The following is a 16842-nucleotide window of genomic DNA, read 5'->3' on the forward strand; positions in this document are numbered from 1 at the left end:
AAGTGGGTGGGTCGGTGGGTGTGCAGTCAGTCCATTTGGTTGATGAAGAACAGGAAATTCTGGTCCAGGACCACATTTTCCCGGTCATAAAAGATGAAGTTATTGCCTCATATTACTGCAACTGAGTTTCTTTTTCACTTCTAACCAGTAATGCTAGTGTTTGGGACTATTACACAGTAAATGATCAAACGTTGTTCTTTGGTTACCGCAACTTGTAAGGCTAAAAAATGAGAGCAACAGATGATATTGTTTTCACCAAAAGCCATCGAGTTACTTATATCTTAAAACCAAAGAATGTGAGGAAGGGTACGAGGAAAGTGAGAAAGTCTGACTCACTGGATCACAGAAAAACTTGAGGCTATGGTACATTGCCAAACCATGAATTCCTCCAAGGAAATTGCACTAAATGATTCTAAGCCATCCCAACCAGGATCCTTGGATATAAAAATACCAACGTGTGACAAGCCCTAAGAATCCAACAATAAAGGAAGAAAGAAAAAGAATTATAAATTCAAAACTTCATTCATGGGGTTTGGAGTTTGGCCCATCAAAGTTCATATTCAAGTACAAATACTTTGACAAACTCTAGGCATATGATAGAAGACAGAAATCAACAACTTAGCTCCTAAGAAACATAAATCCAGAGCAAAATTGCTTGGGAAGGAAACAAGAAAAATAAAAAAGAGTAGGAAGAAATCACCATGAAGCCCACTTAAGATGAGAAAGTATTGCAAAATGAAAGATACCCTTATCTTGCAGTTTTTTTCCTCCACTCAGTACGGCCCCTGTTTATTTCAAGACCCTCACCAGACAACCTCAACAAATGCAAGAACTGACAGCAGTCCTGTTGACCTTTTGTTGCAGTAGCAGATCCATTTGTTCCTCGAAGCTCTGGAATGGTTTTTGCATCCTCAGTTGATTCTGAACTTGTGAGGGAATCCACTATGTCATCATGTTGGCATTCCCTTCTATAATCCAAGGTGATGGTTTGCAGCTCATGGGTGTCAATGATCTCTTGAGGCATGCTCTACGACACAGAAACATTGAATAACTGTTAGCTCTACCTTTGGGGAGCAGGGGGAAACACTTGTTATGGAGCTAATGTTTCATGTTGTTTGAACAAGAAACAAGGTTGTGCTTGATTATATTTGATGGTTATTTATAGCACTTGTATTGACTTGTTAGCAAAAGGCATATATGCATGCAGTTGGAAACCAGGGAAACATCACTAGGAAGTCTGGTTGAGAAACTTGGGTTTGGTAATGGATTCTTTGAGAGGATTATGTAGATGTGTTAGATGTAAACATGCTGGTTGTGAAACGTGTGAATAGTTCTCTTGATGGGGTCTTTGTGTACATCAGGGCTGAAGTGTGGGGGTCACTCCCCACTTTTTCAGTATTCTTTTTAATGCATTTTATATTCACTAACTGGGAAAAATGTGTTTGAGAGAACTGGTACTCCAGATTTCATCTTTCAGAATGGGAAAATCCAAGACCTCCAAGGAGAACTAGATCAATATCAGATAAATTAAAAATAAATGAATAAATAAGAACTTTCAATTGCCCATAGCCTACAAGCAAACCCAGCTACAGAACTCCACAAGACAAATTGCTAACCTTAGAGCCCATGCAAATCAGATAGTGTGGAACAGGATGTCCAAGGAGTTCCTGATATGACACATAGTAACCATGCATATATAGAAGGTAACTCATATCCATGAGGAATTGATATAGAATTTAATAAAAAAACAGATAGAAATAGCATTTGCATCACAAGAGCATTATATTGATTAAGAGGAAGTAAAACTTCTACCAACCTCTAGCACCCAACCAATGTAAGTAACATTGTTTACATGCTGGTTCATGTCCAGATCAGCTCTTCTAGGCTGCAAATTTACAAAGCATACTGAGAACTTGAAAGAAGAACCTCAATGGAATTTAGATAACCCAAATGACCTTACCACAAGTCCTAGCCTGGAATACTGAGAAGGATCTTCCAGTTTTGCTATTTTCTGCAGGCTGCTATTATTTTCGTCTGGGAATGCTAATCTGGATGCCACAATATTATGTAAATCAAAATTTTAGACGGAAACAGAAGAAAATAGTGCAATTGGAGTTTGCCACAAATAACCATCCAGTAGATGGTATATCTACTAATGTAAAGCCAAGGAAATAATCAATGAATTTTTATGAAGTCCATCCTAACAATTTTAAATGCCATCATAAAGCCATAAATACAAGCTATGATGTATTGCTCAAAATCAACATTAAGATGAGTATAGGACAGAATTTGGGGCTTAGAGTCCAGCCAAGATAATCTTCCTGTGACACTATTAATACAAACCCAATAAATGTCTAGTGGGATTAATGAAGTCCATCCTAAAATTTCTTTCATGATTTTCAGACCATGGAAGAAGTTTTAGGTGACATTAAAAAAATAATAATAAAAATAAAATAAAAACCTAATTCAGATAAATCCCCTTTATATTTTCATATTAGTACTGCGTTCATGTTCAGATAAAACTAATAATACTGCATTCATGTTCATTAAGATTTTAGCAATTTCTTTTCAAGAAATAAATGAATGCATAATGTAATTCAAAACAAAGATTTGTATTTTTTAGAACTATGCCTAAAGAACTTAAATTCTTTCATCCAGATTATGGTGATATCATGGGACCAATTCTTTTTATTTTGACATGGTAAGATGAAACTGAAAGACCACAAACTGATTTCATTGCAAGCTGACTAGTCACTCAACCTTACTGAATAAAGGCTCACTGTTATGAGTTAAATCAAACCATAGGTAATACGAAAGATAATGTTCTCTCCCTCTCCCTATGCAATTTTTGGAAATTAAAAAACTTCATACACATCTAATGGGACTACTCAATGAGCACCCCTATTTCCCCATGTCCACTCTGATCAATGATGAGTAATTGATCTCTTTCATATTCTTTGTTTTGTCTTCAGTAACCAAGCCACTGAATGGATCAATGTAGACATTCAACCAGAAAAATAATAATAATAATAATAAATAAATAAATAATAATTTTAATAATATTGTCTTGTGGGTAGATGGGGCTCCAAAGTTGGGTTCTTTGAAATCCCAGGCTAGTATCAACTAGAGTCTGATTGGGAACCTTCATCTGTTAGATTTCAAAAACGCTAAGGATGTTGAAAGGGCATGGTTTATGAGGTGGAGCCTAGAAGTGGGTTGTTTCAAGAAAGGGGCTTCTGCTAAAGAAATCTGGGTAATAGTCATTGGGCTGCCTTTGCACTTGTGAGGAAAGGATTTTTTTAAGAAAGTGGGTGACACTTGTGGAGGTTTTATGGCTGTGGATGCGGATAAAATGGAGAGACATCATTTACAGTGGGCTATAATTCTAGTCACATACAATGGTAAGACGGGACCTGGGCAGTGGGCTCCTACATGTGGTGGTAGGATCTTAGTCTATGCCATTCAATTATGGTGGGAGAATCCACCATGGTTGTCATCGGTTTTCTCAAAGGAGGATTGCAAGATGTTGGAGGTCAAGGATGATAGCAAGGGCAAGCCACATGCGGCTAGGAGTGTGGGTAGAGTTTGGGAAGCATACAAAAAGTCAGATGGCATCCCTAATGCCTTTGCATGTTGACCAAGTTGTGATGGGTCCAATGTCCTCTTCCTATAGCAGCAAATTGGTGACAATAGGGCTAGATGAGGAGTTGACCTTTGAGCCTCCCTTTTCAGCCCCTAATGGGTCAATGGGCAAAGCAATTTCAAGCCCTCTGTTTCCCTTGGGCCGAGAGGTGGGAGGCCTTGAGTGCCTTGGGCCTTGTCTTTCTCCTGTTGCTGTGGCCCCAGCTCCCTTGTTGGGGTGTTGTTCTTTGGGTCGGTCCTCTTTGATTTGAGAGTTACCCTTCCCTGACCTGGGCCAAGCTTTTCTTGTTGAGGGCCCTTGCGCTAGTGAACCCAAAAGTACTTTTAAGAGGCTGACTAGTGAACATAAGGCAGTTCAGAAGATTCTCCTAGATCCTTATATCTTGAAGACAGCACAAAGCCTTAAGGTAGGATCGCCATCTGCAGATGTCGCCCTTTTGGTTAAAGTGGATGGTTTTGCAAGTAAGGATTCGTCTGTTCTCATGTTGAGGGGTAGAACTTCCACTTCGTCTTATTATTCTTCTACGTTCAAAGATGGGGGTGCATCATTGGTGATAGCTAATAGCCTTGCTTCGTGGAGGGAGCAGAATGAGGGGTTTTCAGTAGAAAGTGAGGGTGGTGGTTGTGGGCCTTTATGTTTGTTTTCCAATAAGAGTTTGGTTTTCGACTTCCCAAAGACTCATTCTAACGATGCCAAATGCGCAGACCCTACTACATGCAGTTAAAAGGTTGTTTCAAGAAAGGATAGCCCTAGGTGGGGCTTGATGAGTGTGAAGGATGTTGTGTCTGTAAGAACCTCACCAATCTATCATTTTGGAATTTCGTCTCCTTCAACAAGTGTCTAGGTTTGCTAGTGGAAGGCTTTGAGAAAAAAGTTGAGTCCTTGTTGAGAAAGCTGGTAGCCAGAAAGGGTTGTAGAGTGGTGGACTTGAGTATTAGGAGGAGGCCTTCCTCTGCTTCTTGTTTTGAAAGGGAGCTTTAAAAGTTGGAATGCTCCATTAAGTACAATTATTCAAGCAGAAAAGGGAGATGGAGCAGGAAGTGTGGGTAGGATGTGGCTTATGAGTGTCCAAACTAGTGATAAGGTGAGGGGACGAGAGGAGGAGAGGAAGAGGATGTTTACATTCTCTTCATTTCTTATAAGGGATTCACAATAGTTGCCATGCTTGTTTTTCAAGGGGGTAGTGGGTAAGTGCATCAGGTAGTGGCTTGGGGGAGTGGTATTTGGTGAAGTAGGTAATTGTTGCTTGTTTTTCTGTAGGTTGTTGGCCCTGTTCACATAGCAAAATCTGGACTAGGTTAAGTCATTTGGGAGCCTCTATTTCTAAGATGCATAGGGTGTTTTCTTTGTTTTGGGTTGTGATTTGTTGTTTTTTTCCTTTCACTTGCTTTTTGGTGCTCTTTGTATACTCCTTGCTTACCTAGTGTGCCTTTTCCTTGCACTTTTAATATAGTTGCTTATTTACCTATCAAATAATAATAATAATAATAATAATAATAATAATATTTTTAAAAATTGCATAGATGATAATTTTCAGACTATGACACCACATATGATGCCAAAATGATCCCACAGCCATCTCCCACTGTTTAGGAGATAGTTTTAGCACAACCTTCCAAATCTCTCATAATTCCATCCCATAATCTTACTTGAAAAGGACTATGACTAGTAACACATTTAGAAACCTCCAACTTGGTGGGGAAAGAGAGGTTCAAGCGTTCTGCTACTGTCTTCCAACAAATTCTTCAAACCTGTCCCCCTCCCTTCTGGTTAGATTTCCTCCAATAAGCTGTTGATATATTTAGAACCAAACCCTCTTAACTCAATTATTTTAGTAATAGATGTTTGTTTGCTTATGCAATTGGATAAGTGCAATTATGGTTTTATTTTTTAATTATTACATTTCATATGATGAAATCACCTTTAGAATTTTCTGTTATCTACATACAAATGTCAGTTCATGGCAACGCATGAACTCTGGTTTATGTTTTCGAGTTTCTAATAAGTTTACAAACTTTTACGCTGCTCTTTTATTTGTTTAAAATGTTCTGATTTTCAGGCCAACAAAGACAACATACCAAAATGAAATTTAATATTCGAGTAAACCTCAAGAGGATAGCTAGTAGTTCAAACCTAAGGATTATGAACTGATCTATGCCTCAGTTCCTCAATAGATAGATTACTCATTCTAATTTCAGATAAATCAATATTCCATAATTTTTCCCCTGCAGCATTAAGCTAGGTTCAATGTGTAAATTATTAAGTGATGAGCACAAGGGATTCAACCAGGTGAGACATAATGCTGCTTATGCATTGCATTTCATAAAAAAATGTGATAGTTTATGCATGGAAAAGAAAATTAGCCTTACCTTAGTTCTCGTGGACAGTAAATTAAGAATTCATCCCGGACATCATCACTGACTTTCTGAAGTCGTCTAGTATCTTGGTTCATCATCACCCACTTGCTGAAATTGATAGTGTAGAAGGTTAATTGCAAGAACTCAATTCAGAAATTTGACATCACAAATGAAGTTAGATTTTGAGAAGTAAATATAAAAAGAATACAGAGCAGAACTGAAACCAACACCCCATATTTCCCACTAAGGATCTCAATAAATGTGACTGAGAACGCAAGCATATTCTTGCAGCAAGCTAGACCAAAATACACTGATGATTGAGATAAGCATCAAGGGTTTAAATTATTATACCAGGATAAACAAACAGAAAATAATAATAATAAAAATAATATTCATTAAGGCTTCATTCACAGAGACAAACTCAGGACAATGCATTAAATCCATAATATCCAACTTTACTATGTGCACCTTAAGAGAAAAAATCTGGAGCAACTTCACATGGAAATTCTTGTTACCACTACCATCTTTGTTTGAGAACTAATCAACGGCCAATTCAACTTGGAGAAGCTCAATAATCCTCACTAGTTGGGGCAGTTTAATGCATTCCTTGTCACCACTCAGCTCTCTACCTAGAGCCATATCCTAAATTAGTTTCTTAGCCATCATGGTTTTTCTCAATAACACAATCCATCCCTTTATAGTTCTGCCTCTTGTCTGTTCGGTGCCTTCAACTTGAGTGAAATCACTCCTTCATTCTGGTACACTTATTAGTGCTCCAACAACCTTTTAGATGATTCATGAGCTCACTGGCAGCATAACAGCCATAGTTGTCCAGAATAGCTATTTTAGCTGTCAATTTTTGAGCTTGGGATGCAATAGCGACCATTAGCACTCACCTGTAACATCCCCATGATTGATCCAAGATAACAGAATGGTCGCTTTTGGGTGTCTAGTTAATGGAGAATTGTTCAAAACCAACATCGTAATGGGATTTAATGCTGCCGAAAGGTCAAAAAATAAGTCAAGTAGAGTTTTGGTATGAAAGGTTCATTAGTGATGACTAAAAGTATGCGGTTTAAATTGTAAAGGAAAAAAAAAACAGTTTTTATTCTAAAAGAAATTAAAACAAGTAAAAGGGCCCAAAAACTATCGTGTAGTCTTGTAGACTTGTAAACCAAGTATAAAGGAAAAAAACAATATTTAGAGAAGTAGAGGAAGAAAAATCCTTCACTTCTTGGTTCTGACATTCACCACCATCACTTCTAGCCAATGATTTTCATTGTATTCTCATTTCTATGGCTAATTTTACTAAAAATGCATTCCATGTCTTTTCTCCGGCATGTCCTAATCCTACTAAACAAAAACCCTGGAGACACTATTACTCCTCGTTTTTCCTAAGGAATAGAGTTTGAATAAAGTGCCAAAAGGGGGAATCCATAGTACACATGGAGTATACAAAGAGCCACCCAACCAAGCCAGCAAAAAGAGAGTGAAAAATCCAAACAATCAACACTCACCAGACTCTCCTACTAAACCCACCTTGTCTAAAAAGTCAAGAAGAAACTTTCTCATTTCCCTAAGAGCACCAATACACCACATGAACCAAGACTTTAGAAAAACATATTTGAATTTAAAACAAAGAGCTCTGCTCCTTCAAAAATTATTTGATGTCTCTCCTTCCAAAAACACAAAAAAATACATAATAGAGAAGTCATCCAGATTTTACTCCTCTTGCCTACAAAACTTCCTTTTCATAACACTAGGACAAGATTAATAGAGAGAAGCAAGACCCAAAAGGTTTTCAAAATATAACTAATGAGCATCACACGCTAAAAGCATTTGCTTTTACTGCTAGATCAAGGAAACAACTGATGCAAAACATTTTCCCCTTTCTGTGTAAATTACCCAAGGAAATCGCGAAAGCTCGTGGGAAACATGTGGTATTTTTACAGTCCACTTAAATTCTGGTTGAGATAAACAATGCAAGCCAGAACACAATTCAGCTAAGAAAATACCCAGCTATGTGATGTGGGTCATTTTCAAACCGCTCACTTTCAAACCAGCCTGCCAGGCACAAAAAACCAAAGTCAAAGGCATCTTAGTAAAACCCAGGTCTGTTTTTCCAAAGCATACTTATTTTGACCCAAGCTCCTGAAAAAGCTCCAATTAAATCTGGTCCATGTCTATTTCACCAAAGTCACAAATCCTTTTCAAGTAGAGTCTGGTAAAAAATATGGTTTGAATTATCCCATCCAGTGCTTTAAGTTAGAACCTAGAAGGGTAAGCGAATTATGAGTCATTGTTGAAGATGGGAGAAAAGATGACAGGCTTTAATTATTCATTTTTCCTGATTCATGACCCACATAAGCTATTTCAGCATCTTCAATGTAAGAAAAGAATAAAAATAAAGAAGTTATTATAGCCTATCCACAGTTTTTTTAATTTCTAGTTTGTTTCTGAGATAGGGCTGAATGATTCCCCAACTGATCATGGACAAGGCTTGGACAGATTGAGATACTCCCATTTGTTAAGCGTGTCCACCTCCATTTGAAGGACTTGTCAAGTTTGTCACAAGTATCAACCGTAAGAGAGGATAATAACTCTTTATTAGGCAACTGTAGAATTTTGTTTCAGCTGCATTGCTTCTGCAACACTATGCATGACAGTTTCTATAGAACTTATTGCTACCCACAAAATTTCAGAAGCTTGCACAGAACATCTCCTGGTCAAAAAGAAAATCGCTGACTTCCTATCTCCCAGAAACAGAACCAGAATTGCAGTGCTTACTTGCTGAGAAAATAAACTCCCCACCAGAGATAATTTATGACTTCTAGTTTAACAATGGAACACAGTTATTCTTTTTGAGATAATTATTAATAGCCATTGGAACATAGTGTCAGTACCATCAAGGTATAGTTCTAAAGGGCAATTAATTTGTTGTATTTGATTATTTAGATGACTCACTAGTATAAATTCCATGCTACAAGGCAATGCTTAAGATACTATAAAATGGTATCTGTACCAGTTAAAGCATATGCATATATCTCACAATATTCCATTAAAAACTTTGATATTGCACTGTTGCTCACCTTTAACCACATATCGTAAGGTTTCCATTATCTTACTCAATTTGCTTCTGCCAAAAAAGGAATGAGTATGGACTAGTGGATAAGCATAAAATATGCTTAACAATGGTTACATTACACCTTTTGGTATCAAAAGACATTAGAATTCAGATTTATTTTATGAAGCACTTTAAAAGACAAACACATGACAAGTGAGAAGAGGCTAACTTCTTAAAACACAAAAGTAAAAAACCTAGAGATTAACTACAGAATATCCTACAAGGTCACCAAGAAACTGTATCCTACCTTAAGGGATTGTTATAACACCCAATTTAGCCCAAAAAATAATTTCGGACCCTTAAATTCTAGCCTCGTTGGTTTAAATCCCTATGGGCTTTAATTTTGGGTTGTAGGTCAGAAAAAAAATAATAATAACAAAATAATAATAATATAAAAACCCTAAAACACGTTTTGAATAGTTATTAAAACTTTTTCAGATGTTGTAAAGAGCAAAGAACATAGAGAAGTTAGGATTTCAGATTCAAGGTAAGAGTTTTTATTTCAAAATATTTTCCTTCTTATAATACAATTGTTCTTTTGGTTTTAAAAAGAAAAAGAAATAATTAATAGAAAATTATGTAAGTAACTAAATCAAAGTTTAAACAAATCTAGAATTCATAAATCTTAAATGTAGAGTTATTTTTATGAAGATTTGAGGAAGAAGAAATTAATCCTATGATGAAAGTTTGGATATGGTGTAAATATCATGCGGGTATGTGCATTTTATTTTCAAAGAGTACAAAAAATGGTTGTAACATTTCATTTTCAAAGAATACAAAAAATGGTTGTAGTGGTGAGATCAAATCTCACACCCATGGATGTTTTGTTGTTATGGGTGAATCCATAGGGCATTATATATGGAGACTACAGGATAATCATGGAGAAACATTGAGAACAATACAATGTGCTTATGACAATTTTTGTAGTGTGTTTTGGCGTTGGAAAATAATAAGATGTTCTTTGGAAGTAGTAGGTATTTTTTTGAAAGTGTTGTTTAGCATGGGCATCCGTGCACAATAGGTTTTCTTTTTTTTGAAGATTGCACCTTTATTTTATAGAAAAATTGATCTTAATAAAAAGGTTAAATAAATTTTGGATGGTTGGATGCCATAAAAACATTAAGCTAAAATTCCTTAGGAAAAAAGTTTGAATAATTCTCTAGAAAAACAAAGTTAAGTCAACCTAAGTAATGAAAATTGAATATTCCCTAGATGAATTAATTCACCTAATTTTGATATGAAGTTAAATAATAAATAAATCTATACTTAAAGCATAATAATTGTTAGAACTTTAGTTTGAAAGATTCCTTTAAATCTCTTAGGTGATTCATAGGAAATGCCTACAACTCTATTCCTTTGAGATTATTGAACTCAAGTAAGGGAATTATGTGAAAATATGTTTTTTTTTTTTTTTTGTTATAAATGATCTAAGTATATTTTTTTTGTAAATTTTGAAAAATGTTTAGATAAGTCTAAAGTACTGAAATTGGGAATTATTTTTTATTTGACTATATTTTGCCTTACATGTCCATTATGGTTATCTAGCCATAGTCAGCCAAGTAAAAGATTTTGACCTTTATTAACCATAGTGTAGGCAATGATGATCTAAAAGCTCAATTAGTAGGGTAGTTTTTTTTTCTTTTTTTTTTGATAGATGATTAGTAGGGTAGTTAGTATATCATAAAATTAGTTTTGGTTCCACCCACCAACATGTAAGGAACATCTAAGGTTAGCTACTTCTGTAAGTCTCACTATGATGGACACTTCTATTAACAACCAAAAATTATTGAATATATGTAAGTTTATCGAAAAGTTTGATTTGAGACTTTTTTGAGAATAGCACATGTAATACAATTTTATTTCATATGATTGGACTCGTGTTATATTCCTTATTTCATTTTTGAAAAATAAATGTACTTGATCTCTATCCTTTATTGGGCTTTCGAGCTCACTCTTTGTTATTAAATGTTTTCAAGTACACTTCTTTCTAGGAAGGTGTAACATGGGTAGGAAGGGCTTGAGAAGTTCCTTTATTTCTTTAGCTATGAGACTAGTTTGATTGGATATTAGTGGTTTATTTTACTTCTACTTTTAGGAGAATTGTTATAATTTGATTTATGGATTTTCATGTGGAAAGACAAATTTCTACTAAGACTTTTGGTTAGCTTAATTACTACTTTAGATAGGTTTTGTGATTAGCATGTTGCTAATCAATCCAGCTTGTTGGGTCACTCTTATGTCAATTCTTTCGAGCTGCACATGTGCATGTGAAATGACGGTGGTGTCCTGGCCTTTGGGTTCAGGTCACAATTGCACTCTTGGGAATCTTAAGTTGGGGAAGAAGAGTTTCAAATGCTACTTCGGGGGAAATTTAGTTAAATTTCTACACTAATGCATGTAGCTGAACCATTTACCCTAATGCATGGACGCACAGAAATTATGAAAAGCTAAATTTTCCTCTTTTATATTTTTTGTCATGTGAATATTATCTTTTTGTTTGCAAATCAAAGAAAAGAAGTAAAAGCTTAAAATAACCTTGTTGCTCTCCCAATAACTTGACCAGTAGCATAGTCCTTGAGAATCCAATCACGTCTAGTTCCAATTCTTCCTTCCCCTTGGCACCATGTTTCTATTTCAATCACATCGCTCCTGTCCCAAATATCCAAAGTAGTAGATAATATAAGTTACAAATCCAAGAACCCCAAGCTAGTTGTGTAATGTGAAGGAAAAACCAACCAAGCTGGGTATTTGTAGATTTCAATATGCATGCGAGCAGTCACCCATATGAGATGCAATTTTCTCATGGTGTGGGTTGTCGCAAAACCATCTGTTGAAAATCCGACACTCTGGGCATGGTTGCATCCTACCTCCTACATTATAAAGTTTCCCATAAAACTATTAATATAATCATCCAAAAAAGAAATTAAGACTGCAATCTGTTTCATTTAAACTAGGATAATTAGAAAATTTTCCTTTCTTCACTTTCATCTTACTTAAAATGAAACAAAACACAAATTCCAATTGGGAGCATCACACAACTTCCAGAAGTGAAGTAAATACCAAGCTTTCAAAGGGGTTGTAATCTTTCATGTTAAAATACAAAGAAGCCCAGTAGCCAAAAGTTGAGTCGTGCGTTTCAACTTAAATTATAGATCAACATATATGAGGAGAATCTAAAACATCACAAACATGCCCAGGAGCTCAAAACAATGGGCTAGAAGGAAAATTGAAGGGAAAGGAACAAAAGAACTCAAATCATGCATTCCCAATCTCTAGCAGTGCAATAAACATCAAGCCTCCAAAAATGGGTTCTGAATATTAAAATTAAAATACTAAATCAACACATCTGAGCACAGCCTATGACGTTACAAAGGAGCCCAGTAACAAAGAATTCATACATTTCCCAAAACAATTTTAGAAATAAAATCTGAAACACTCAGAGAACTAGGTTCATGCAACCATAGAACAACAGAGACAGGCAACAATATACCCATGTACCAAGAATCCAAAATTTCCCCAACAATGCCCCAAAAAGCACGAGAAAATCTGAGAATAGAAAGGAAAACAGTTGAAAATGCCAGCGAATTTCATTGAATTATACGACAATGATAGGCAAATTTAATTGACTAATACGACAATGATAGTATACAAATAATGATACCTGCAAGAGATTAGCAATGGTTTCAACAGTCGCAGTCTTGTTAATCCCCACCTCATAGCACCTCACAATGAACCTTTCCTTGTACGACAACCCATCCTCCGTCAAGCTCCCCATCCGGAGCCTGTCCGCCAAGCTCCCGGAGCCCGCTACCGCCAACCGGCTCTGCTCTCCATCGGCGGCGGCCACCCGGTCCAGCACCGCCACCACCGGAGTCCTGGGAGGTGCTGAGAAGGAGACTCCGGAGATCCGGCGGCGAGGCAGTCGGCGGGGGGCGACGTGGGCGCGGCATTGGGCTAGGGCTTGAAGTTGGTCGGCTGCATTGCATGGCGCCTTGAGCATCGATACCGACATTGGAGGATTCGAAACTGATACCAATTGAAAGGTGTGGGTATGTGTGTATTTATGGTGCCGGAGGAGGTTAGAGGTGGGAGGTGGGCGATGGGACCGAGGCAGAGCCGCCACAAAGAAAACCACTGGTTTTGTGCAGATTAACCATTTTGCCCAATATTTGTGCACAACCGTCTCCCAGTCTCTCAAGTCTCAAGTAGAGTGGGACACGTGAACGTGACCCCGGGGACACGTGATCATTAAGTCGTATCCCAGCCAAGGCCCCCTTGCCTCTGTAGCCTCTAGAATATTATAAAAATCATAAATTGTTTGGTTTCCTTAAAAGGATGAAAATGTAGTTTTTCTGGAAATGTAGGTGGATTTTAAATACAGATGGAGATAGGTGGACAAATATTGAAAAAAAAAATTGATAAAAAATATCCATAAAATATAAATTAATCAAAACTTATAAAAAAAATAATAATAAACATATTAAAATTATTTTATTTAAGAAATATATATATATATATATATATATATATATATATAACTTTCAATAATTGTGGGAATGTGAAAATACATTTGAATATATTCAATAACATAAAAAAATTTATGGTACATGTGTAAGTATTTTTTTTTTTTTTAAATATTGATAATTTTTAACTCAACTAAAGCTTAATAAACTTATTCAATGGTTATCAATAATCATTTTTTGTGTCAAATCTTTAGGGTTGATTTTTCCAATAAACATTAGTTACATTTCTTTATGTTATTTATATCAATAATCGATTTTTATGGATAAGTGCTCTAGGAGCAATCGGTTTTACTCTGAATTTATGTGCTTATGACTTTATTTTCTAAGAAATTTGTGAAAGATCATGAATTTGGGATTTTCTGCACAAAAAATATTCTTTTAAACGAAGGTATTTGTGTTTTCTATTCGTATTTGGATGATGACTCAAGATCAACCTCATGAAAACCTTATATTCTCCGAGGAGGTTCCACATCGTGGAAACACCGAAGATATGATTATTAAAATTAATTTAATTATAATAATTTTATTTTAATTAATTTACAATATATATATATATATACATATATGTAAAAGATATTTATAATATAAATATATGAATATAAAATATTTATAATTAAGAAAGAATATGACATATGTGTGCATTAATGTTGAACCATGTTTTTAACATAACGTCTTGTTTTGGATCTCATCTCTCCACTTCAATTTATTTTCCTTAAGATAACAAATGCAATCCCACAAGGGCTTTCTATAAGACCTAAAATGAGTATTTAAAGCTGAGGTGCTTTCAAACCATTACAAGTCACAAGTCCAGAGGCTCACGGCATTGGCGGAGTTAGGAATGTGCTTCAAGAGCGACACAAATAGACCAATTATTATGAGGGGCCAAAAAAAAAAAAAAAAAAGACTGAGAGAGTGGTATATAGTGTAGTGAAAAATAAACTTTTCCTTTAAGCATAAGATTAAGGGTTTAAAAATATTTTTTTATCAAATAAATTTGTCTTTTGATTTTTTTTTTTAATAATATAAGGTAAAGTTACAATTATTTAACATATGTTTGATACTTATAAAAATAATTTTTTTTATTTTCTAAAAATGCTAAAAACTAGAATTATTTAAGGATCGTAATGTGGCGATTATATGCGACCATATAGTATATTTTTAAATTTGGAAGCATAAAAACTAGAGGGAAAAAAAAAATTAGAAAAACCATGGGAAAAACAAAGGGGGTGGTTTGATTTAGGTGGCATGTGGTATGGAACATGAGATATGTGACCCATGAAACATGTGATGGTACCCACTAATCATGGAAATAAATGATAAATCACACAATAATACTAATTTTTACCTAATTATCATTAATGTTATTAGCTAGTCATTGGCCTTCTATTTTTAATTTTTATTTTTATAATTAAAGTTTTTAAAATGTTGTTTGATAGCATATTTTTCATGTATTTTTTTTCAAAATTTGCCATCAAAAAAATGAAAAATAAAATAAAGGTATCAAATTTTTTTATTAAATTTTTTTTAATACATTTAAAATGAGAATTTAACAATCACTTCCCTCCTATTGAAATATTCTTAAAAATCAATTAAATTGTTAAAAATGGTTTTTTTTAATCAAATATATTTGTCTTTATTTTTTATTTTAAAAATAAAAATTAGTCATAATTACTAAACATATGTTTGATACTTATAAAAATACATTTTTTATTTTCTAAAAATAGTAAAAACTAGAATTATTTAAGGATCCTATGTGGCAAATATATGTGACAATAAATTCTATTTTTAAATTTAGAAGTACAAAAATTAGAAGAAAATCAAAGGAAGGGGGTGTTGGGTTTGATTGAGGTGGCATGTGGTGTGGAACATAAGATGTGTCACCCATGAAACATGTGATCACACCCACTAAACATTGAAACAAATGATAAATCATATAGTAATAGTGAGTCTTATGTAATTATCATTGATCTCATTAACTAGTCTTTCCACATTTTCATTTCCACCCTCATTGCTTATAGTTGTTATTCATACATTGGTGTTTGCATTTGAATTAGTGGCTTATAATTATTAATAAATAAAAATAATCAATTTTCCTTTAATTCTTTTGTTAAATGAATATTTATCAGTAATAGATAAACATTGTGTAAATATGTTATAAAATGAGAAGTAATAAGGTTAAAAAAGAAATTTAAAGACAAAGGCATTGGAATGACATGAAACACAAGATTCGGTGGTAATGAATATTATCAATGATATTCATCTGATTTATGTCTCTTTCTTTCTGATTATATTTGAAATTATACTAACTGATTTTTAAAATAATAAATTGCATGCTAATAATATGATTTGTTGAAAAATGAGGCTTGATTATTACTCCTTTCCCCACACCCCTTGGCTTTTCCAACTTAATCTTTACATTCACTTACTAACTTGAAGAGGACTTAAGTACCAAAAACATAGGGTTAAATAGTGGTAAGAAAAAGAGAAAAAGAGAGAGAGAGAGATAACATATTTTATAATGATAATTAAGTTTTCAATTGGAGAATGATAATTGTCTTATCCCTTAAAAAAGGTTTGAAATGCTTCAACACTTTAGAGCAAGTGAGACACGGATATCCGCTTGAGTAAATGACAATTTCACTTCAATTCCTCAATTTTTTAATACTATATACTATTATCCTTAGTTTATTCTTTGAAAGTCAATGTCAAAAATATTCTTATTTAACATAACATAAATTGTTTTTGCTTTTTTTATTATTATTTTAATAATCAATCCATGTCATCAGTATTTCCTTTTTGTTTCTTTTCATTTTTTTATTGGTTTTTTGTTTTTTGTTTTTTTGTGTTTTTTCATGAATCAAACAACACCATTCTATTTCTTTTGTAGTATTCATTTTCTTCTTCCTTCTTACTATTTATCTTCTTCTTCTTTTTTCATCAATCTTTAGTCCTCAAATGCATAGCTATCTAGGCCACAACATTGCATAGCAATAAGGTTGGCTTCTAATCCCTATAGGTTTTATCTCTCGTTCTTAAGCTAACAAGTATAACAAGGGTGTTGTTTAGGGGTCTAAGCAAAACTGAAAAAACCAACAAACCGATTCAAATCAACCAAAACCAACCATATTGGTTTGATTTTTAAAAATAAAAAAGGTTGGTTCAATTTTCAATTTTCTTGTCCTCTAATCAATAAAA

The 16842-nt window shown here is 34.4% G+C and overlaps 1 protein-coding gene across 2 annotated transcripts; it reads right to left on the bottom strand.

The window, feature by feature from the left end:
* Window positions 1-503: 503 nt before the first annotated feature.
* Window positions 504-13394, bottom strand: LOC100248960 (oleoyl-acyl carrier protein thioesterase 1, chloroplastic). 2 transcript variants are annotated; one of them, XM_010648264.3, is made up of 8 exons: window positions 12786-13385; window positions 11861-11994; window positions 11660-11773; window positions 6013-6108; window positions 1961-2048; window positions 1817-1885; window positions 1617-1667; window positions 504-1027 (listed from the first exon to the last, which is right to left on the bottom strand). In XM_010648264.3, exons 1-8 carry the CDS (start codon window positions 13134-13136, stop codon window positions 749-751), a joined length of 1182 nt encoding a protein of 393 aa, XP_010646566.2. In that variant the 5' UTR covers window positions 13137-13385; the 3' UTR covers window positions 504-748. The 2 variants fall into 2 exon arrangements, with proteins under 2 accessions (XP_010646566.2, XP_059594113.1); XM_059738130.1 differs by lacking the exon at window positions 1617-1667 and having other exon boundaries at window positions 12786-13394.
* Between the last annotated feature and the right edge of the window lie 3448 nt (window positions 13395-16842).

Source organism: Vitis vinifera, chromosome 7 (assembly GCF_030704535.1).
Source record: "Vitis vinifera cultivar Pinot Noir 40024 chromosome 7, ASM3070453v1".
NCBI classification, from domain to species: Eukaryota; Viridiplantae; Streptophyta; class Magnoliopsida; order Vitales; family Vitaceae; genus Vitis; species Vitis vinifera.

Bases quoted from the DNA above. Each gene is read 5' to 3' on its own strand.
- LOC100248960 (XM_010648264.3), bottom strand. From the start codon at position 13,136: ATGTCGGTATCGATGCTCAAGGCGCCATGCAATGCAGCCGACCAACTT. The intron at 11,774-11,860 runs GTTGGTTTTTCC...TATTTGGGACAG, and splicing joins ATCTACAAATACCCAGCTTG to GAGCGATGTGATTGAAATAG. The intron at 1,028-1,616 runs GTTAGCAATTTG...TCTGTGTCGTAG, and splicing joins TGATTTGCATGGGCTCTAAG to AGCATGCCTCAAGAGATCAT.